At 44.1% G+C, this 24,392-nt stretch overlaps 1 protein-coding gene across 2 annotated transcripts in view; it reads left to right on the plus strand.

Moving 5' to 3' along the window:
• Positions 1-24,392, plus strand: part of CFAP251 (cilia and flagella associated protein 251) — a 410,814-nt gene that overhangs the window by 379,750 nt on the left and 6,672 nt on the right. For both annotated transcript variants that reach the window (XM_069214923.1, XM_069214922.1), the window contains exon 21: positions 22,137-22,238. In XM_069214923.1, the coding sequence (XP_069071024.1) occupies positions 22,137-22,238 (102 nt within the window). The remainder of the gene's footprint in view (positions 1-22,136; positions 22,239-24,392) is intronic.

Consider the following 24,392-nt stretch of genomic DNA (forward strand, 5'->3'; position numbering starts at 1 on the left):
CAGATTTGCTCTCACATTTCTAATAAGTTGTATTATATCATCAATGTACAGTAATGCCTCATGTAACTTGTCCTTCAGAGGAATGCACCAAGAGTGCCTCTTCAATTGTAGTCTAGCCATGAATGGTTTCATAGCTAGGGAAAACAAGAAAGGGGTCTGCAGGAAACCTTTCTGTGTGCCCATTTCCACCTAGTAGGATTCTGAAATATGTTTTCATGTCCTTCCTCTGGCTGAATTTTTTGCATAAAAAAGTGAGATCTATTTTCTCATGCTCCTTCCTACGTCAAATTTGTCCACAGTTTCGAAGGCCTTTCTTAAATTGAGGGCTAGCATTGCTAGGTGGTGCCACCCATTGTAGTACTGCATCAGAAATCACCTTCTTATGTTTAAAGAGTACCCGCAGCCTGGTATAAACCCATTCCAGTCTATGTGAATCAACTTGCTTAGTACCAGCAAGTCTCACATCCAATATTTTGCTCAGAATTTTAATCTGTGTCCAGGATGGATAAAGGAATATAGGACGCCCTATCTAGTAGGTCTCAAACTGGCTTTGGCCGAATCACTATCAGGGCTCACTGGTGGTGAAAGGTAGCTGTCCTTGAAAGACACCATACACAACAGCGCTAGGCTTGGTGCCAGTTAGCCCTCATACATCCTATAAAATTCAATTGGGAGCTCCTCTGAGCCCAGCACCTTTCTGTCCACTAGTTCTCACAGGCCCCTTTAATTTTGTTGACTGTAATTGGCTCCTCCTTCTCATCTCCACAATCTGGAAAGATCCCTAAGTGGACCAACCCACATAGGAATGCCTCTATTCCCTCTGAGGCTGGGCCCTCCATGCTGCATGATGCAATTTCCTTCCACAATTCTCCCCTCCGCCAGCTGACCCATGCGCTGCCAGTAATGGAGTCTGTGCTAGGCCCAGTAGCTGTTATCCCACTTCTGTGGGCCCTGCAGTTAGTGCCCCACTCACCAGGGAGATGAAGAAAGGAAGTTGTCACCCACAGGCTTTGCTGCTACTCAGTAGAGCACAGTACCATGTAATGTTTTGTTCAGGCCGCGTCCAGCCAAGCCCCCATCCACATTCAGATGACCAAGTCTCATATGAATCTCTTTTGGGAGAGCTTCATCCACTTTGAGGCTGATGTAACCATCTACCAAGAATGTGTATATTGATGACAGAGTGGCTGGCATTTTGCATGAGGGTCCAAGTGATGACACACTTTTTTCCATTTGCAGAAGTTTCCTGCGTCTGAAATTTAGGAGATTCCTGCTCCTGTGCCCCCTGGTTTTAAGACTGTACTGAGCTTCTAGAGTAAGGGGCTCTTTTCTGTTACAAATAATCTAGAGGCAGGTTCTCATACTTACAGTGAGGGAGGACTAATGCTTGTCTATCTTTGCCTTTCAATCCTTAGTTTAAAAGGGTGGGTACTACGGCATAGAAGGTTTTTCTATCAGTTTCTTGCCTATGAGGTCATTTAATGTTGCCAGTGATTTGACCAGATATCACTCATTGTGGTAGTAGTATTGTACTTGTATTGCAATTACATTTCAATAGCACTTGCTACACCTGAAGAGGTGCCAAAGAGCTTTAACGGATGATGGCATTCTACACTGTGAGTGAGTGATTTTTTAAAAGAATGTTTAGGCGTGAAGTGGCCTGTGTGAGAAGTGTCTTGGTGTCATGCATATGCGACAAACTGAGGTTCCAACCCTGTCTTGGGTTGGTGTTCTTAGGTGTGTTATTGCTGGAAGATGATTTAGAGCAAGAATGCATGCAATTTACATGAATGTAATGGTAACTAAATAAGCACAGCTTTTTAAAACCTACCCAGGAGCAACAGGGGAACAGAACATCCTATGCACTGGACACAGGCAGTCATTTGAGATGATGTATATAATCCCTCCAAAGCAGCAGGTGAGAAACCAGCAGACACGCACTGTAAAGAACCAGCCATGGTAAATACTCTAAAACCATTCAGGCAATACAATAAATAGTAATTATTTCGAGGTCATTTCTCTAGGATCTTATGTATTAGGGGAGACTTAAATTGTAACCCAGTGGAATTGATCACTCAAAGTTGTACAACACACAACACCGTTGAAAGTGTATCCTTATATGATATGATACATACATTAGTACTAATGAGAACAGAACTGGGTGCTCCTCTTGTGAATAGGTGGTGGCTCAGTGCTTAAATGATGAGTTATCTGAAAAATGGTGCAAACTCTTGAGAAACTGCTATAATTTCAAGGTAGATCCTGGCCTTTTTCTTACTAATGATTATCCTTATGGGTATCATGTAGGCCAGAACTAAAAAGTGTCTTGAACTTTTGACACCAGAATCATTACTTAAGTTCTCATCATCCAGATAATTAGTTTAGGAGAGTTGCAACTCAGTAAAAACAGAATCAGAAGAACTATGAAATGTAGAAATAGTTATCAATGGAGGTGAAAGTTGAAAAAAAAAAGAAAAAAAACGACTAGGTGTGATTCGTAACAAGACAAGAGATATTAATGCTTGCGTCATTGCAGGCAGCCTGGCTGCCACATTTTGCGAGGTGCCTAGTTCCCTTACATGGCTGTGAGTGCCATATTTGAAGGATGTGCCCTTCTTTTAATTCTTTTAATTTAATTGTATGTGTTTTAATTTCACACTGTTTTTATATTTATATTTGTGTTACCAGTAGGTTTCAGCTCACAGGGTAGCCTGTGTCTGAGCTCCGGGGTTGCTGGACCCTGGTTTGCGTTTTCTTACCCACTCGTTCACCGGCTCAACACACTGCAGAGTGCTCAAGAGACACACCCCAGCTATGCCCCCCTCTGATGGTGGCTTACTTCAAGGGCTCCATAGCGTATCCACAGTGCTTGCAGCATTTAAGGGGAACCCACTTACTTTTCTTGTAGGTAGCCTGGTTGCCATATTTTGGGAGGTGTCTGACTCACTTACTCGGCAGTAGGTGCCATATTTGAAGGTGGTTCCCTTCTTTTAGTTTAATTTTATGCATTTTAATTTCACACTGTTATTTTATTAAGATTTGGGTTACAAGTAGGGTTCAGCTCACAGGGTAGCCTGTGTCTGAACTCCGGGGTTGCTGCACCCTGGTTTGCTTTTTCTGTTGCCCACTTGTTTTTCGGGTCAATGCCTTGCAGAGTGCTCAAGCCACGCCCCCTCTGTTGGGGGGTTACTTCAAGGGCTCCATAGCACATGCGTGGTGCTTGCGGCATTGAAGGGAAATCCACTTAGACTTTCCTTGTGTGCAGCTTGGCTGCCACATTTTGGAAGGTTGATGCCCCCCTCTGATGGCAAGTTATTTCAAGGACTCCATAACGCGTCTATGCGGCGGGTGCACCACTGGCATGCCAAATGCAAGCCTGTCTGTGCGCATCTGTGCCTGGCCTACGCCTAGTGCCACTTCCCCTGGTTTCTTTGGAGCAGACTCTCATCCCACAGTTTACTCTCAAGACGAGTTTCTTACACTGAATCCAGGCAAGAGGTCTGGCTGCCCAGACTTGGATTCCTTCATCGCCTCAGCTGACTCATTCAGTGATGTCAGGTATGTGGCATGTATTTTCCCCTGGCCAATCTAGTGACCACTGATTACTTTAATACTGCCTCTGCGTCAAACACCAATTCTTTGGGTCATAGGAGGAGAGTTAATCCTCTAGAAAATAAACTATCCGGATTTCTAATTAACGCCAGATCCCTGGTTATGCACAGCTCAGAGTTCCTTTTATTTATGGACATGCGTAAGCCCTCTGTTGCTTTCATCACAGAAACATGGGCTGAACCCTCTTACTATCTGGACATCCTAGTGGCTACACCGGATTGATACGCCATCTTTAGACTGGACAGAGCAGCCAAACGTGGTGGTGGCATAGCCATCTTTTATAGAGAGAACCTGAAGATTAGCTGCAACCCAAACCCCTCCTCTTACTGTGAAGCAGACTTCGTCAAGCTAGAAGTTACCAAAACCCAAACGTTTAATGGTATGGTAATCTATCGGCCACCTGGTCCTAGGCACTTGTTCTCACAGGAGATCTGCAGCCTTCTTGAGGCTAACATATTAACCACTGACTATACGATCTTAGGAGACTTTAATTTCTATTTAAAGCAACAGCGAGACAAGGTTACTATTGCCTTGCCCTAGACTTTGCCCCTCATTATGAACATGGCGGTTTAGACCGCCATGCCGGCGGTGGGGGAAAATACCGCCACCAGTATGGCGGTCTGAACCGCCATATTCTGAACAAGGGAGGGCCTCCGCCACCGCCAGGCTACTGCCGACAGGCAACCTGACGATGGCAGATTACTTTATCCGACAGGGCAGCCCTGCCCTTCGGATAAACAACCCTTGTTCCTCCAGCCTTTCCCTGGCGGGTTCCACCGCCAGGGAAAGGCTGGCGGAAGAGGTGCTCTGGGGCCCCATTGCAGTGCCCCATCACGGAGGTCAGGCAGTGATCTGTGCGACGGGTGCTACTGCACCCGCCGCACCACAGAATTGACGACGGCTCCATGTGGAGCCGTTGGCAATGTGAGCCGGAGGGCAGAAACACTGGGGTCTCAAGGGGGCTGGCGGTCTGTGATAAGACAGCCAGCATGAACCTGGCGGAGTTTCCCGCCGTGTTCATAACTACCCCCTTTGTCTGGTTTGGGCCTCTCGCAGTTGGTAGATGGCCCTAACCATCAGGCGGGACATACCCTGGATGACGTATCTACCAACAATACCTCCTTGGGTAGTCTTCCACTAGCATGGACAGACCACAGCACTATCTTTTTTGACCTTCTCAATAACTTCCGTGCTCCAGTTCTAAGGCCAGTCCAACTATACCAGCTTCTCAGGCCTGGTATACAATTCAACCAGACCTCTTTGCCAAATTACTAGTCGACTCATTCCCTGTCTTCTCGGAGGACCCAGACACAGCGGTTTCTCAATACACGCTTTGGTTAGACAGGACGGCAAATTCACTTGCACCTCTTAAAATGGCAAAATCCAAGCAACTTAATAAATTGGCTCCTTGGCTCTCAGGAGAGCTTAAGTCCCTCACACAGAGTTGTTGAATTTTCATATCCACATCTTCCAGATCCCCGCATGATCCCTGCCCTCCTAGAGTTGCTAATCTGGTGGCGGAAACGGTGGCTTCCGAGTTAACAGACATCTTTCACCTAATGTTCAATGCGGACATTGCATTTCCCATACCTCTCCCGATATTTATGGTACCAAACTTGTGTGTGTCTTGACCTAGCACATGCAACAGGAATGGATCAAACCAGGGACTATGTAAGATTCCATGTATTTTCCTTATTATTTATTATTCTTTACTATTTTTTAAAAAGAAATCAAGCCCTGATTAAATTATATAAAAGTCACAAGGGGAACTAGGTAACAAAAAAAACTTGTCCATAAACCTTTTCCTTTTAAATGAAATGGAGAGAAAAGATAGGGCAATGAAGTTAAATAGGCTACAACCACCTAATACTAGAACATTAACACTGCAGCTTCAAGAACTCCTAATTCTCCAGTATCCCATCATGCTTTCTCAGTGGCATTTGCTTGAGTTTATTTTTTCTGGCCCTTGCTGATAAGGTCCTGGAGCACGAACCTTGGCCTTTTTTTAATTCATCTACTGCAATTTTTCCTAAACCACCTTGAAACCCCTTTGCCTGATGTCCCTAGGGACATAGAGTATTTCATTTGCTTTCCTGAAAGACAATAGTTTACTTTCTTCACAAAAAAATGCCATCTCTTTTTTATGAAATGGTGCTCGTGTGGCAGAAAAAAGGTACATATAGATCCTTATGATCTGTGTACTGTAGACTTTCAAGATAGCCACCTTCTTGACAAATGCCACCACTGCTGAAAGTTTTCAGGTTGCACCCTGAAGGACTGGGATAAAGTACACCTTCATGGACTTCAGGAGGAACAGCACAGATATCACTCGCCCCTCTAAGGATGGACTGGAAGGTCAGTGAACTGAGGAGAAGGGGGGGACTTTCTTCCAGTGCTCCAATTTCCATCTGTGATCATTTCTCTAAAGGCAGGCATGTTTATGTAAAGCCATTCACAGTGGACCTCATTGTCAATAACATTGAGGCCAGGTACTGTGGCTATCTATTTACCAATGTTAGGACTGGTTCACCACTGAGGAGGCATTCAGTGTCGAAGAAGCACAGCCTTTTGACATCAAGTGAGCCTGCCAGGTCTAATCACTATTCAACTCCAAGGCATACTTCACCCTCTCTTCACCAGTCTGTGGAATGGGTTTTGAAACTGCATGTGACCTCAGATTCTGAGTATTCACACACCTAGTATCTCACCACATCCACTACTCCAGTGGTTGAGCTATTAGATTCTCCGCCCTGAAGATCCTATCGCCTCTCCAGTCCGTTGCTGCATTGGAAACTTCACCATGAAGACTCACTTCACCAGTTGTTCCATTTGTTGGGTCACAGGTAACGTACCCACAATCAAGACTGTCCATTACTACTGACACAGCATTGCCAAGGATATCCAGGACTCCTTCTTGGAGGTCACATTCTCCTTGTAGATCTCACACTGTATGGCATTATAGACCTTACTGTTTCCGCTCTAGATCTTGGGCCTGATGTATGAATTTTCCATTTGTAAAAAGTGGTTGCAAGTTGCACGCTGAATTTTTGCGAATGGAAAATAATTTTGCAAACTCACCTATAGGATGGTTCACAAAATTCTGAACTGCAGTGAGTAGCAATTCAAACTACTGCATTAATATGTGCGTGGGATGTTGTAAATTGCAGCCCACTTCAATTGGCTAGAAACAAAGGTATGGTGGCCTGATGCTTTTAAATAAAGCAATCTTATTCCTTAAATGCTTTGCAACTTGATTTTGGTCGCAAAACACAAATGCATAGCTGAATGAATTGGTATTTGGAAAGGACATCCATAACACACCCCTCCAAAATAGCAATTTACTAATATTTACTTCTCCTGTTTAACAATTCATAAAACATTTCCCAAATCATTAATTGGGCTTAGCCCATTACAAAAAGTGTTTTAGGAGTTGTACACCCAGAGATTTACTGAATCTGACAGTTTGCAATCATTAAAACTCTTCATGCATCAGGCCCCTTTTTGGTCCCATGTATTCTTATAGGTGTTCTTGAAGGACATATGTTTTTCGTCTTCATGTTGTTCTTCAACATCAAAAACCAGGAGATATTCTCTGATCTGTGCTGAGCACTTCCAGCCAGGGTTTCCCACATTGACATCAATACTTTTCAGAAATCCTTGATTAGAAGTGACAACAATTTTTATATACTACTGCCAGCCACTTCTACTGATACTTCAGGGATATTCAAAACCTTACACCAGTGTATGTCTTTAGGACCATTCCTTTCCCCGGTTCCATGTCTCTTCAAACCGGCAATGGAAGTGTTTGTCACCCCTGCTTTTGTGAAGGTCACACTGTTTGTACTCCAGAAAAATAGAAGTATCCAGAGCAGATGCTGTTGTTTAGGTTGGACACTGCACCTGACTCAGTCACTATCCTGATGGCAAGAAACAGTCATGAGACTGCTCCTTTGACCATGGTTTCTCCTGATAAGAAGAGCATATGGTTGGGAGAAACCTCTGCAACAATAACATCTACCAGTTCTGCTACCCTCTTGGGCACATACGACAGGTCCTTATGGAATTTGTTGCAGAAGCTAGCTAATGATTTGCCTCAAGAAAGAAGTGTGGATTTCTTGTAGGGAGTTCTAGCCGCAGATTCCTCATCTTTTTAATATTACCCAGGCATCAGACTGGACTCAGCAACTTTTCAGCAGTACCTGTGCACACCATTATGGGGTGTCATGGATTCACACTGAAGCTGTTCTGCTCCGGAATAGACATGGAGTTACTGTTACAGTCACTGACATCAGTTAGTTTCTTTCAGTGCAACTAGACGCAGATCCAGAGCTACCTATTGTCTCTTTTGAAAGCTTTTACCTCAATCACAATTCTTTTCAATGTGACAGGGATATGTCCACCTGCCAAAATGACAGATTTTAAGCCTTGTTAGGACTGTTGTAAACAAAAGATCCTCATCAGATTTGCCTGTGGTGCCTGGGGTTGAGCCACAACTCTAAAACCTGCAGTGACAGCACGTGGATCAATCAATCAAACAATTTATAAAGCGTGCTACTCACCTGTTAGGGTCACAAGGCGCTGGGGGGGGGAGCTAATGGTCAAAAAGCCATGTCTTGAGGCATTTTCTGAAGGCCAGGAGGTCTTGGGTCTGGCGAAGTTAGAGCGGTAGGGAGTTCCAGGTCTTTGCGGCGAGGTAGGAGAAGGATCTTCCTCCGGTGGTGGAGCAGTGAATGTGGGGGACGGAGGTGAGGGCGAGGCTGGCGGAGCGGAGCTGGCGGGCAGGGTTGTGGAAAGTGAGTCTGTCGTTGAGATAGGCCGGGCCTGTGTTGTGGAGGGCTTTGTGTGCGTGGGTGAGTAGTTTGAAGGTGATCCCCTTCGATATGGGTAGCCAGTGTAGTTCTCTGAGATGGGCTGAGATGTGGTTGCGCCGTGGGACCTCAAGGATGAGTCGGAGTCGGGCGGAGGCTTTTTGGATGTGTTGCAATTTCTTTTGTAGTTTGGTTGTGGTTCCTGCATAGAGCGCGTTTCCGAAGTCCAGTCTGCTGCTAACTAGGGCGTGGGTGACTGTTTTTCTGGTTTCGACAGGAATCTACTTGAAAATCTTGCGGAGCATGCAGAGGGTGCTGTAGCAGGAAGAGGAGACTGCGTTGACCTGTTGAGTCGTGCTGAGTGCTGAGTCAAGGATGATGCCCAGGTTCCTTACTTGGGTGGTGGGGGTGGCTCAGAGGGATGTAGGCCACCAGGAGTCATTCCAGGCGGAGAGGTTGCTGCTGAGGATGAGAACCTCTGTTTTGTCTGTGTTTAGCTTGAGGCGGCTTGAAGCCATCCAGCCAGCGATAGCGTGAAGTCCCTTGTGTAGGTTGTTTCTTGCTGTTGTGGGGTCTTTTGTGAGGGAGATAATCAGCTGGGTGTTGTCTGCGTAGGATACTATGATGATGTTGTGGGATCGTGCAATGTTGGCGAGGGGATCCATGTAAACATTGAAAAGAGTTGGGCTGAGGGAGGATCCTTGCGGGACGCCACAGACGATTTCGGAGGATTCGGATAGGTAGGGCGGAAGGCAGACTTTCTGGGTTCTGCCGGAGAGGAAAGAGGAGATCCAGTCGAGGGCCTTGCCATGGATCCCGATGTTGTGGAGGCGTGTTTGAAGGGTGTGGTGACAGACGGTGTTGAAAGCTGCGGAAAAGTCCAAGAGGATAAGTGCTGTGGTTTCGCCTTTGTCGAGCATGGTCCTGATGTCATATGTGGCAGCAATGAGTGTGGTCTCCGTGCTGTGGTTTTTGCAAAATCCGGATTGGGAGGCATCTAGCGCTTTGCTGTCTTCCAGGTAGCGGGAAAGTTGGCTGTTCACGATTTTTTCGATTACCTTAGCTGGGAAGGGGAGGAGGGAGATAGGTCGGTAGTTAATGGGGTTATCTGGATCTGCTTTGGGTTTCTTCAACAGGGTATTGACGTCGGCGTATTTCCATTTCTCCGGGAAGGTGGCTGCCTTGAAGGAGCTGTTGATGATTGCGCAGAGGTGGGGTGCGATGATGTTGCAGGCTTTGTTGAAGATCTGGTGGGGGCAGGAGTCCAAGGGGGAGCCGGAGTGGATGGAGGCCATGGTGTGGATGGATGTACCTGAAGGCCATACAAGACCGCAAGGTGAAACTTTACATTGCCAAGCACCCTAAGACTCTGCAGTGAGACCGGTCCACGTTGAAATTTTGGTTTCAGTCCCATTCCAAATTCTGAAATCACTGGAGTTATTCCGGCGGCTGGTCTTCATCTAGATCAAAGTCTTCAGGTAACCTTAATAAAAAAAACATCAACAAGCAATAAGAAATCTAAGTTGGCCCCTTATCACCACTCAAACTTCCCAGAGAAGGCACGGGGGCAGCGCCATGCATCTCGATCTGACTCCAGAAGTAGTTCATCTTCATTCCGATCCCACAACTTGTTCTGGCACAATCGAGTTTTCAGGGCCGTCCTCTCCTAAACAGATCGTCCTGACTGTTTGTATTCTTGTTTGAAAAGGATATGCCCTGCCTTACATTTCCATGCTGCTGCACCTTCCACCATCCCCCACAGTGACTGATGGAGGACCATCTCTTTGTTTTGAGGCAGAAAGTACAAGCCCTTTTGGCCAAAGAGGTTATCGAGAGGGTGCCTGGGTCAGAAGTAACATGTGCTTGTTATTCCTGCTACTTTCTGGTGCCCAAGAAAAATGGAGGCCTTCATCCCATTTTTATATCTACACCCTCTCAAGCCTTCCTCTGGAAGTAGAAATTCAAAATGTTCACACTGTCTTAGGTCTTGTCTGCCCTCAATCCTAGATACTGGATGGGGGGAACGTCCAGGATGCCTATTTCCATATACCAGTCCTGCCGGCCCATCGATGCTACCTGCTGTTTGTGATTAGACAGGAGCACTTTCAGTTAGCTGTGCTTCTATTTGGTCTCACCAGTGCCCCTCTGGTATTCATGAAAGTGACGGCAGTGGTAGCAGTGCATCTTTGAAGTTCAAGGGTTCTAGTTTTCCTCTACTTTGACAACTAGCTGGTGAAGGCAGGCTCACCCCAAGTGGTCATCAACCACCACCAGACTATGGTAAATCTACTGGCATCTTTGGAGTGTATTATCAACATGCCAAACTCACACCTGACTCCTCAGATTCTCCACTTCAACTGAGTCATGCTGGACATAGTTCTGTGTTGTCTTTCCCCCTCTAGAGAGAATACAGGACATTCAGGCTGTGATCCCAGTCTTTCAGCCTCGGTGCTGAATTTAAGTCAGGTCGACTCTGAGGCTGCTGGGATTCATGGCCTCCTGCATCCTGCTGGTCAAATAATGCAGGTGGCATCTGCAGACTGTGCAGTGGAATCTAAAAACATGAAGGGGACTTCTCCAACCCCATTCACCACTATTGGAGGAGACTGCCAAGGTTCTGCAGAGGTGGTTACTGGACCGCGATTGAGTCAGCAGTAGACTACTCTTCCTTCCCCACACAGAGCTGACAGTGATAACTGATGCATCACTTCTGGGTTGGAGGTCACATTATGGGAGAGGTGGAGATAGAGGACTCTGGTCTCTGGCAGAGTTCCTGCTTCATATCACCCTTCTGGAGCTGAGGGCCATCTTCTTGGAGTTGAAAGCCATCCTTCCATCCATCAGAGAGGCTGGTGCATATACTCACAGACAACGCCACAGCCATGTGGTATTACAACCAATAGGTCAAGTGGGGTCACAAACCCTGTGCCAAGAGACCTTGCACCTCTAGAAATGGCTGCACCAAGGAGTTTTCCTGGTGGTGATCCACCTGGCAGGATCATTGAATGCCATGGCAGACAAGCTCTGCTGTCGGTGCCTAGCAGACCACAAGAGACAGTTACACCGGGAAGAGGTGCTGGTCTCATTCATAAGGGGAATCTTGGCTTGATCTGTTTGGCACCCCCAAAAATGTGCAATGTCATCACTTCTGCACGTCAGAGTTTCAAAGTTGGCTCTCACACACAGTGGTATTCCACCTAGAGTGGAGCTCTAGAATCCTGTATACCTTTCTACCGATAGCGCGCCTGCCTTGAGTTCTCCAGAAGATCAAGTCATCCTAGTGGCCCTGTATTGGGCACAGAGAGTATTGTATCCAGAACTCCTGGGTTTGAGCATCTGCACTGCGATCAGACTGCCCCTTCAGGGAGGATGTGCTGTTGCAGCAACAGGGCAGGGTTCTGAACCCAGGCTTTTACAGTACCCAACTTCATGCTTGGAGATTGAGCAGCGACAGCTGAACACCTTTGACCTTCCTCTGGTGGTGGTTGACGTCATCTTGGTAGCCAGGTATCAGTCAACAAAAACTGTATACATGTGTTGTTGGGACAAATTTGAGGCTTGGTGCAGTGCGTGCTAGCTAGATCCCCTCCTGGCGAAGATATCTGACATGTTATTGTTTGTTTTTTCCCAGGCTGGGCAAGGCTTTGCTCTGGGCACAGTTAAAGGGTGCCGTTCAGCTTTCAGACTTTATGAGGTTGCAGGATCAGTCCTCACTATTTAAATCTCCAGTTGCTATGCATTTTTTAAAAGGTTTATAACATTTGTTTCTTCCCTCTCCCTTTGCCATGCCTCAGTGGGACCTTAACTTGGTCCTCACATTTCTGATTTGCACTCCCTTTGAGCCACTTCGCAGCTGTCCTTTGTGGCTTCTCACCCTCAAGACAATGTTCTCTTCACCTTAACCTCAGTGCTGCGTGTGAGTGAGCTTTAAGCTCTCTACATCAACTCGCTGTACATCACCTTCTTCCCAAACAAACTGGCTCTGTGGATGCGAGTATCATTCTTGCTGAAAGTTGTGACTCTCTTCCACGTCAGTCAAAACATCACCTTGCCGGCATTCTATGCTCGGTCTCATACTTTAAGGAGAGACTCCATTGCTTGAACCGCAAGAGAGCGCTGAGCTTTAACATAGATCCTACCAAAGAACACCTATTGGATGATTGCCTCTTTGGGAGGTTCTCAGGAGCTGAAAAGGGCAAGGCAGAAGATAACCATCTCTCGTGGGATCGTACTCTGCATTTAGATCTGCTATGCATTGGCCAAAAAGCAACCTCTGAACAGACTGCATGCTCATTCTACTAGGGTCAAAGCTGGTACCACTGTGTTAGCTTGTGGAGTTCCTGTCCTGGACATTTGCCATGTGGCCACGTGGGTGTCCTTCCATATGTTCTATTTTCTGAAAGAGTTGGGTTCGCCTTGAGGTGCATTTTGCCTGCTTGGTCCTGCAGGACTTTCTATTTCAAAAACAGTCATAGACCCACCTACAAATAGGCACTCCTTTGGTATCTATTCAGAATGTGAGGAATCTGTGGCTCGAAGTCTATATCAGAAGAACAAGTTACTTACTCTCAGAGAAATTCAAAGCTGCACAGTAGTTTAGCAAAACGTTTGTTCAGGTTGTATTTTTTGTGTACATTTTATTTTGAATCCAAACAATCATCAATTTTGCTTCATGCTTCTGCACTTATTTGCATATAACCAGGGAGCAAACTGGGAGCAATATGTGTAGAGGCTCCAACTGTTACATTTTGCAAACCTATGTACACATTTTTATAATGGAACCACTGTAAAGTGAACTTGTAAACGCTCAACAAATTTCCACATGAGCAAATCTAATTTGCTTGTGCTAATACTTATTTGCTTGTGCTAAAATACAGTTCACAAATATTTTCTAGGAGTATGATTTCCTGTTCTACTTCTGGAAATTCTTGTGAATTTATAAAATACACAAATATGCACTAATGCAAAGACATATACCATGGGTGCATGTTTTTGACTTTCTTTAAGAATTGACCCCCTAATTAGGTCTGGTGTTAACCAAAACCTTTTCTTATAATAATATTCTAGCTCCCGCTCTCTCTATCCATCTGTCAGCTGGCTTCACTGCCACTGATCCTAAATGCGAACCCGCTCCTACTCAACACTTGGACACCCTCATGGGTGACAAGTTTCGCACTCTACAAATTCATGTTACATTACATTACAGTGATCGCATTCTCCTCTTTCACAATGAGCATATTGGCACACAAAGTAGTTTTGTTTAGTCCCAGGATCTACTGTGGCCATGTGTGCTTTTTGTGACCAAAAAACGTTTTTGCTTTTTGCTAATATTTTTTACAGTGTTGAGGGCCCAGACGCTCCCACAGCAATAACGTTTTACAAAAGCCATATCAAAACAAGACATGCATTCACAAAATCAAAAGACTGACTGCCAATGTCGGACCTAATAGCTTTGCCAATGCTTGTTTTATTCATGTTTTTTTATAATCTTGTTGAAAGTGATTGCACTGACTTTCCATTATGAATATTTTTGGGAAATACTAGCATGCATCAACATAATTTACTAAATGGTGCTTCAAAGAAATGGCACCTAAAATTTCGCAGTAGTTTAGCAAAACCTTTTTTTCCTAGTTGCATTTTTTGTGAACATTTTTAATCTGAAAGCAAAAAAACATCATTCTTGCTTTCAAGCTTATGCAAATATGTGCATTTAATCATATAGCATTTTGGGAGTATTATACATAATCTTACATTTTTAAACTTTGCAAATGTGCACAATTTTTTTTTTACTGGCACCACTGTAAGTAGTGCAGTCCGAGATCACAACATTTATTTTGAATGCTCACCCTATTAATAAAAGTGTTATATTCATGAACCATAAATACAAATTCGAACAGCATTAACATACAGACACAAATATTTTCTCAACTGCACACAGTTCCTTTCCATGCTCTATAATGTTGTACTGAAAATTGGCAGCCAAAGGGTTTGTGCTCCGAAGGGTTGAGCCTATTTGTCCCACGAGCAAAATAAACTTAGAAACTTGTTGACCTTGATGCCAAACAATATGTCATGGGTCAGACTGTAGGAGTTCCACACCCCTGGAATAGTATAAACTATTTTGAACAATTTGTACCTATGGACGCAAATCGTGTCTTAGTGGTAGACAGTTCTTTTTCAACAGCCATTCTGTGGTACTGTAAACTGGCTCCCAAAAGGTTTGTGTTGCAGGAGGTTAGACCTGGCCTTCTTCCCACTGGACAAAAAAAGTATGAAACCTTGTTGTCCTTGACCCCAAACAATATGTCTTAGGCATTTGGCTACAGAAAATCCACTCCCCATGCCCTTATGCACAGGACTGGTTGCTTCAAAGCAGTCTCTCACCCGATGTATAGTCACTTGCATTTTGTTATGCTTTGATCAAGTCAACAAGAATTTGCCTGGTAGGCCAAAAACTCACTCTACTAGGGGCAAAGCTGTTACTTCACCATTATTGATGAATATTCTTATTGCAGAGAGTTTTAAGGCTTTGCTTAGTCCATTAAAGAGAGACTGCCCCTTTCCACCATCCTTCAGACGTCTTCATTTCTAAGGCTTTGTCATCTCAGTTAATCTGCTGTGCGACTATAAGACAGTATCTTAGACTGGGTTTTCCTAATTCTTTATATTGTGTCTTCCAGCACAATCACAAGCACTGACCTTAGTGCTTAGCGACCACTCAATTAATCCTCTAAAATTACAATAAATTAACAACATCAACAACAACATTCTTTTTTTCCTTCCACCGCACTTATTAGGGCTGGGCTTGCTTTTCTGGTCAATATTTATAATTATTAATGGACAACCCCTGAAGGAGAAAGCATGGTTGCTTACCTGTAACGTTAGTCCTCCTGGGGAATCACCATTGAAATCATAAGCAGCCCTCCCTCCTTCCCCGTTGAAAGGAATACTGGAAGGCGATGGTAGTGTAATTTGTCTTGATAGTAAAGAAATAATGGAAGCAACCATCTCGAAGAAATCATAATGGGATACTGGAGAACTGGAAGTCCGCAAAGCTGCATTGTCTTACATGGCTGCAGCCTATTTGTCTAAACTGCCCCATCTTTTCCTTTCATTTCCTTTAAAAAAGGTTTGTGAAATAGTTTTTTCCTATCTCCTGATGCCATTTATGTATTATAAAGGGGTTTTTGATTGTAAAAAAAAAAAAAAAAATGCAATTGTACAACATCGCCTTTTTGTTAGGCTCGTAAATTATTTTACATGAAATAATTAATGAAAAGCAAAAACATGTTATATATATATTTTTTAAGTACTTCAGGATCCCACATGTGTACGTTACAATTCAATGCTAGTGATTACAGTAGAGATTCCCCTGAGAATGAGGATTACAGGTAAACAAACATTCCCTCAAGTTATATTTCACAATAATTACTTCTGTGTGAGGTTTACATATTTGCTCTCTTATCAGTTACATCACTTAGTCTTTCATACAAAAAGGCATAGAACACGCACAGCTGATGATGTGAAATACCAATTCTTGCAAGAATTTTAGAAGACTGTCCTTCGATTTGCATGAAAATAAACAGCTTGTCTGAGAAAAATCTGAATTCCCCTTGTACTGTCCTTTATCAATCAGTACTGAGGACATACAAACAAGTAGCTTTGTCTCTGATAAAAAATTTTTTTAGGCGGGTTCAGTAAGACTTTGATTTCACTATGCCACTAAAGCCCTCACTTCGAGTGGCTTCTTAATTCACTCTGGCCATTAGCGGACCCGTCAGAATTATGGGATTCACTGTGTTTCCACAGATCTGTTTATTTGCACACAGAGATTTCGATTGATTAAAGCAGTTGGAATATCCCTGTGAAAATGTGGGAGGAAATGTGGAATTAATGGGAAATCTGACCCAGAATTGCAGATTCCCTTTGTAATTTCTCATTTGTAAGGAGACCTTCAGCGTCCACTTTTTAATATTTGTGACTTTCTCTAGGCCCAGAGTCACAGATAGCCCCAATAACTGCAGTGATGGGAAAATCCATGCTATTTTCCAATTCCTCTTAATGAGGGCCTACTCGTGTAAACTCTGCACACTTAGCAGGGTTATTGACTAGCTATGTCAAAACATATTTTCAATTCAATTCATTATCCTTGATCAAATAAACATGCTCTTTTCCCTTGGGGTTAACCAATACCAATTACTAAATAGTGTTTTTTCTTCAGGAATTAACATTGGTTTATGTAAAAATGCAATTGACGCCAATTTAGGACTATTGGGCCAGATGTATCAAATGATTTTACCCATTCTGTGTCTATGGGAAAAAGGTTTAGTACATATGGCCCATTGTGAATGTCTTTGAATTCCTTGTAAACGTTTTGTGGGTGAATAGAGGTATGGTGGGTGTTGCTAACCGATATATGCTCATGAGATTTAAGCTGTTGCTGCATGACACCTATTTCATGTTTGACTGTGATTCATTCTGACTGTAAGGCCATATTCTCAGACCCCACTAAATTAACATTCTGTTGTAATTTGATTACTAATTCTAACAAATGAGCTTGAGTAGTGACAGTATCCATTGCTCAGGTTGGATGACACGTTGGGCTAGGTAGCCTTTTAGGATGCAATACTTTTTGTTCACAATCCAACTGGAGTGATGCACTCTTCCATCCCTCTCCACCAGTGACCAGAGATACTGGTTTATGAGGACCACTGTATAGAAACTGGGAAAGGGGATTGGATAAAAGAGAAAAAAACTGTACTCCCCCACTCTTGCTCGTTACTTATGCTGGTCAAGAATATAAGCAGGGTAGATAATTAAAGACAAAAAGATACCTTTAGAACTTACCCTTCAGGGTAAACGGATATACCTTAGCAATAGCTCTGTGTATCCAACTCCCTACATTGATGTGGAACTTGTAATCTATGAAGAAAAAACTTACAAAGAATTAGTATATTAAATATATGTTCACAAACTCTTCTTTTGACTTGAAATAACTACTCGAGGCTTTGACACTATGAACTCTTGTGGAAGATGAGTTATAGTTTCTGCTTGAGTCTTGTAGTACTCTATTCTGCTGTCCTCTAGTTTAGCAATTTGAAAACCTCTATTACCTCATACTTTGTTTTTTATACACAGCATGACAGCTTGAGCAACATTGTCCAGGCTAAGTATACTTATTGTGCTGTCAAAAAAAAACATTATCAAAATGTAACAACCTCTAGTCTTAGAATGGTTCATGGCAAGGGAAATCTGCCATAGCAAGATTCTTGTTGCTGCAACATTGTATCATGACTGCCTAGCAAAAATGCAGTGGACCACGAGGGAGGCTATATCCTGATTATCAAGATGGCCATCACCTCTCCAGACTATACAAGAGTGTGTGGCTGGCTGGGACTTGTAGTTCATTGTCTGGATGCTATCACATAGTGTGTTCTCTGTACACACAAAGCCTCACCCTAGGACCACCAGACTTTCCTTCCCTGAACGATACACAGCATAGTCAGGTTTGAAGTATCACTCTTCCACGCTCAGTCCACACTTTTGTCATTTGACCTCACTTCAGCACATAAGGCATTGTTGGGAAAAGCCTCAGGAGGATTTTGCAGTCCAACCTGTGATCTTTGGGCCTTCACACACACTGACTGAGAGGCTGTCTTTCTTACTGGTCTCTTTCTGATGAAGTGATGTTTGTCATGCTTGCCTTTTAGATGTCTTCCACTAAAGCTGTTGCCTCATGGAGACAGAATAAATGTCTAGATGTTCTATGATGACCCGATCTCCCTTTTCCTGGCTCCATCCCAATCGTTCTAGATTTCACAGTTTATCCAGTGAGGAAATATAATGTAAATACAGGAAGGTTATGTGGCAGCCATTTTATCTGCCATTTTATCTTAGTCTGTCCTCCAGTTAAGTGTACCTGGTTTAAGATGCCATGTATAAAGAATTTCCGAAAGAGCTAAAGAACTCCTTTCCATGCTGAAATATGGACAATTGGATATCAATTTAGGGCCAGTATTACTGTCAACATCTTTTTGTTGACTCCCCTTTTTGATATCTTTTAAAGCTGTTTTCTTGTAAGTATTCTTGCTTCTTGCAATTGCTTCAGCCAGGTGAGTGGAAGAACGGCAAGTCATTTAGGTAGAACCTCCATTTATATCATTCTCTTAAGACAAATTTGTGTTGAGGATTAAGTTGTATGTTCTGCTGAAAGCGGTTTCTGATTTGCATCAGAGCCAGAAGAATCAAGTATTATTTTGTTCCTCCTTCAAGCTTTCAAGGGTGGACTAGAGCCTAGGGCCCTAATTATGAGTTTGGTGGGTGGATAAGGCCAAATCCCATGGTCAGGAGACGACCAGTGCAGTCTCCTTCCTGCTGGCCCTATTATGATTTTTCCGCTGGGTCAGCGGGCGGAAAAACAGTCTCCACCCGCTGGCCCAGTGGGAAGCACACAACAACATTGATGCCGGCTCATAATAGAGCCGGCGGCAACGCTGTTGTGCGTTAGATGCACTACCACCCTTTCATGCAAATCACTGTCTGCTTTGCAGTGATTTGCGTGAAAGGGTGGGGCTGGCCAGGGGGGCCCCCACACTGCCAATGCTAAGGGCCCCAGGCACCACGTATTTGCCAGCCTTTACATGGTGGTGAAACCGCCATGTAAACGCCGGAAGACAGAGGGGTCGTAATCCCCAGGGCAGCGCTGCTTGCAGTGCTGCCCTGGCGGATTGGGACCACTGGCACCGCCAGGCCTTCGGGCGGCTGAAAAGTGGCGGTGGTCCAACCGCGACTGTGACCCTCGCGGTCTACAGACTGCCAGGGTCATAATGAGGGCCTAGAGGTGTCTGAAACTGGAATTTCTTTGAGAGGAAAGGCTTTATTAAAGCTTGGACGAATGAAATAACTTTGTTGTGCTGCCACGAGGGACCTGGTTAGTATTTTTACAGAGTGTAACTCTGTATTCCAAGTTGAGGGGCAAGACTAGGTTTATTTGAAATGTTCTTAAAAAATTGTGTGTGCCTATGTTTTTCTTCCTTCAGTTTCTCAACATATTGCTGTTGAGTCTTTTTAAATGAGATGCGATTATCCAGTAGAGGCACAGGTTACCTTTGGTTACCTATTTTTACAGTCTAGTATCTGGGGATATGTGTGCATGGGAATTATATAGGAAGATAAAATGTCCATCAGAAAAAGTAAACTACTGTCTGTAAAAGGTGGTAAAAGACCCTCTTGTTCTTTTTTTTTTTTTTTTTTTTTGCAGTTTGGTATAGCACAAACTCGACCCGAAAGTATATCAGAGTGCTTTACATGAGCACCAGGTACATTACACATTCATTTTTATTTTTTAGGCATGTGGCCTTAAGTGATTTTCTCAAAATCAGAGGATGTTGAGCTGACGCCAAGACTCAGATCTGGTTCCCCAGTTCCAGAGTCAACTGTTCTGTCCGGTATGCCACATCCTTTCCCTTCGGAGGAAATTAGGATTTTGATTAATGGTGTTTGAGAAGGAATAAAATAACATTGACCATTCATTACATGTGTACTTGCCTATTAGCCACCAGAACCATACATAATGGATGTGTAGGGCAATCTGGCTTGAAATACAGAGGAAGGTATCCTCTCAGAATAAGAAAGAATGGAATGTCTCCGACAAATAACCGGTCCTGGCCATGACAAGTGTCTTGCTTGCAATTCAACACATTTTGAACGCAATTATACATTTTAAAAGGGGTGAAAAGTAATTGACTCGTGTGCGACCTGGATGAATTTGCAACACCGTTCAACAAGCGTTGAGCTGAATGAAGTACCACCACGACAGAAACCCACCTAAAGTAATTATCTTCAACCACTTTTTAATTTTTTAGAAACTTGGATGACAGTACAAAAATGTACTTTAACAAAGTAGGACGTGATACAGTTTTTTTGGCTTCTACTAGGATGTTGTAATGGATGTAGGCGTCCCAGTTACATGTCTCTTTAAAATGAAACACAATCATAAGTGGCTGAAGCAATCCGCACTGGAGGAGGTCAAAGCTGTCTTTGTGAGCAGGAAAAGGGCACATCTCTTGCATTCGCCCCAGAATCATGGCTTCCCGGGAACAAGATTGTTCAGGAGTTCGAGTCAGGCTCCTGCTAAGGAGAAGACATTGAAAAGGTGAACCACATATTCATTGCAGTGAGGAACTCTATCACGCATGGAACAGACCAAGAGTGACATAAGTTACGTTGCTCTTTTTTGGTGCAGCAGGCAGGCATCAGAGTGATATTTGCTGGCTCAGGATTGGCTTGCTGGTATTATTTAATAAGAATTACATGTAAAATAATATTATGGAGTGTTACCTTTGTACAAAGTAATTTATCAATATATTTTTTTCCAGTAAAAAAGGTAGTATAAAGATGGAAGATCGCCTTTCCCCTTAAAAAACATATCTATTCCAATCCCAAATCCTCACTGTCCTGCAGTTTCTGTCCTGATGCACGTTGTCTTCATGGTTAGTTGCCTAAAATAATTCTTGGAGTCAAAACCGTGCTTGTAAGCCAGTAGCAACGAGTAGATACATAAAGAGTACCAGATTTCCAATTTTGTTTACGTGAAGCCGGGTCTTCCGTCAGAAGTAATGTTCTGAAGAATGGCACCCTCATAGCTGAGCCCAAAAGCAATAATGAAGTTGTTTAAATGCCTGAAATAATTATGTACTCATCTCTGGTGTGCCCCCTGAATATCGAATTAACAATATCGATAGGACAGTATATTGAGAATAGAATATCGGAAATAAAATATGGAGAGGTATGTAAATCCTCATGTCTGCAATGCGTTCTGTTAACAATGTATCTCAATTATATAGTCTGAGAACGATGGTAGCTATTCAGAATTATTAAAACACATTTTTGGTTAAAAGGTCAAAGCTATATTGTTAGTAATGCTGTTGGGAAAATCTCTATGACCAGCATAGTCCGAATGAGGCCTTAGTTTATGTGGAAGGCCGTCCGGGTGCTGCAGCTGGAGATGGATGTTTGCTAGTGCTCTTTAAGTTGCTTCGTGCAAAAGCTTTGTGTTTTTACCTTTTGAATGTCAGAACCAATTTTACACACAGCTATTTATGTGATGCTTTACTGTAAGAATAAATGAAACGAGGTTATTGAGTAGTCAGTTTCCAGGTACATTTTTCAGTGTTACATGTTTTTTTCTACCAGCGGACTGTATGCTTACAAAACCCTCTCCCCAAGCCTTTTAATGTCACACATCTTCTATTTGATTTATCAGACCACTTTATCAGATTGCATTATCCCAAATTGCTACATGGGTACTGCCACCTTGTGAAAATAAGGCTGATCGAAGAGGTTTTTGTTAGTTGTGATCCTCGCGTTGAGGGAGTCATTTTAAATCGTACCTAATTACATCAGATCTTTGAGTATGAGCTCCAGTACCCCCAACTTGCCATCATTGTATTTATGACTGATTTGTAGTCAACTTACCACACGTTGATGAGGTCGAATGTCAGATCCAGTGGATTCCAGTTACTGGGTAAAAACAAGCTTTTCTGACATTCATCCTCATGAGATTGGGTAAGTTGATTGCTATAGTTCTGTTACCTGTACAGGTCATGTTCGCGCTATATAGCACTCCTCAAATAAATAGGATACACTAGAGGCAATTAGATGTTTCCTACAGTCTATTGAATAACAAATAATACTTATACTGTTCTTCTGTTCTAGGTGAACACATGACAGAGGAGGAGCTTGCTGAGCATCTCACTACCCTGATAGGCCTAAATCCAGAGGGCGGCAGCTCTGAAACTGGCAGTTTTGATTTAACAGGTACGCGATACTGTAATAATCTAGAGGAAGACGTTAAATCTCATATTTGCCCTTTCGGTTACTTTTGGTGCCTAATTTTGTTACTGTTTCTTTCAGATACATTCTTATTGGATGGCAATTTGTATTGTATTTCGATTTATTTTGGATCTTTGTCCACCTTGGGCTGGTTTCACTGATTTAATTTTTCAACTTTTATTTTGTTTACAGTTGTTCCTAATAGGGGGAAATTCCAGTGCCCCTTCTTCTCCAGCTGTGTTCCATTCCCTCCGTCTTCACTCCATTTTTCACTTTGATTTACCACTGCTTGCCAGAACTCTATGTGGAAACCTGACACAATTTGCAACAGCCATGTGTTCCCTGTCATCTCTGTCTGAACATGTAGGAATAGACCCAATTGACCTACCTTTGGTGGAAAAGAAGGGCTACTCTTTACCTGATGTACCACCAAGGGTGTTTGCTACTCCACAGAAGCCTACCTCTGCCTTCTTGACACCTGGCCCAGGTTGGGAAACAAAAACAGAAAACCTCGAACTTTTACTGCCGTTGGTGGCTGCATGGAAATCTCTGTGAGACTGGGGGAAAAAAAACAGCCAGAAGAGGGACCCTCCCTCTGCTGGCCCCTCAAAAAACTTGTTTCCTGAACACTCATTTCATGGACTGTTGGGGCTTGTCCAAAGCTGCAAAGGAGATGACAAACTTGCTCAGTTCCTTCATAAACAGGCCTCTCGTCAGCCACTGATCCTGCTTTTGAGTTAGCTAGCTCTCCTAACTTGAGGTTGCTTTTAATGAGAAGGGTGCGTCTTCTGTCCACAAGAGAGCACAATTTGTATTCCCCCAGGGAAATCAAATTGGTCGATTCTTTGACCATTTCCAGTATTTTAGTTAAAGGACCTAAAATGTCCATTAATTAATCCTGGCATGCCCTCCTGGAGAGGTCTATCCAGTTCTTGGGATACTGCATAAATTTGGTTATAAAAGTGGCCATTCTGCTTTCAATTTTGGGCATCATGGTGACCTTTCCTGCAAGGCATGGGCGAGGACATTCGGCCCTAAGGTGGCCTCTAACTTACTTGTCCACATTCTGGGCCACTCTAGGGCCCAGGACCCAATCCACTGAACGTAGGTGATAAATATTGTCTGGGTCCAACATGCCTTCAATGTCATGAACCACCAAAGCCCTGTCGTTACTGGGATTTTTCCACCTGGGACGTTTGGTACCACCTTTCAGTCTCTAGGGTCTACTAGGCCCTGGCTCAGTATTTGAGTAGTCATCTTGGTCTGGGTCTCCTAAGTCTTCCCCATCATCTTTGTCTCCACCAATGCAGGTGGACTAAGATCTTTGTAAGCCACTAGAGTGGGAATTCAACATTTCAGGACCCCTTGCCTGAATGGTTGAAAGGCTTTGAAGGGAGTGGACCCAGGGACCTTGGCCCTACTTTGCTTTTAGCTCTGTCCATATTATCTGAGATCGAGAGCCTCCTGAGGCTGTAGTAGTCTCCATATGGCCACTACTTCTCCCAGTAGGGTGGAGTTCATGCTGCACTTTACAACCACCAATAAAATTTGCCTGCTTAGAGGCTCCGACGCAAGAGACATAGGCGGTCATTCTGACCGCGGCGGGCGGCAGTTGCCGCACGCCATGCGGTCACCGCCGAATGGCCGCTCCGCGGTCAGGAGACCGCGGATGCCATTCTGGCTTTCCCGCTGGGCCGGCGGGGGCGACCGCCAAAAGGCCGCCCGCCGGCCCAGCGGGAAAGCCCCTGCAACGAGGAAGCCGGCTCCGAATGGAGCCGGCGGAGTTGCAGGGGTGCGACGGGTGCAGTGGCACCCGTCGCGATTTTCACTGTCTGCAAAGCAGACAGTGAAAATCTGTATGGGGCCCTGTTGGGGGGCCCCTGCACTGCCCATGCCAGTGGCATGGGCAGTGCAGGGGCCCCCAGGAGCCCCACGACACCCGTTCCCGCCATCCTGGTTCTGGCGGTGAAAACCGCCAGAAACAGGCTGGCGGGAAGGGGGTCGGAATCCCCATGGCGGATTCCCTGGGCCAGGGGAAAACCGGCGGGAAACCGCCGGTTCCCCTTTTCTGACCGCGGCTTTACCGCCGCGGTCAGAATAGCCCTGGAAGCACCGCCAGCCTGTTGGCGGTGCTTCCGC

The sequence above is a fragment of the Pleurodeles waltl genome, chromosome 11, assembly GCF_031143425.1.
Source record: "Pleurodeles waltl isolate 20211129_DDA chromosome 11, aPleWal1.hap1.20221129, whole genome shotgun sequence".
In the NCBI taxonomy this organism is placed as follows: Eukaryota; Metazoa; Chordata; class Amphibia; order Caudata; family Salamandridae; genus Pleurodeles; species Pleurodeles waltl.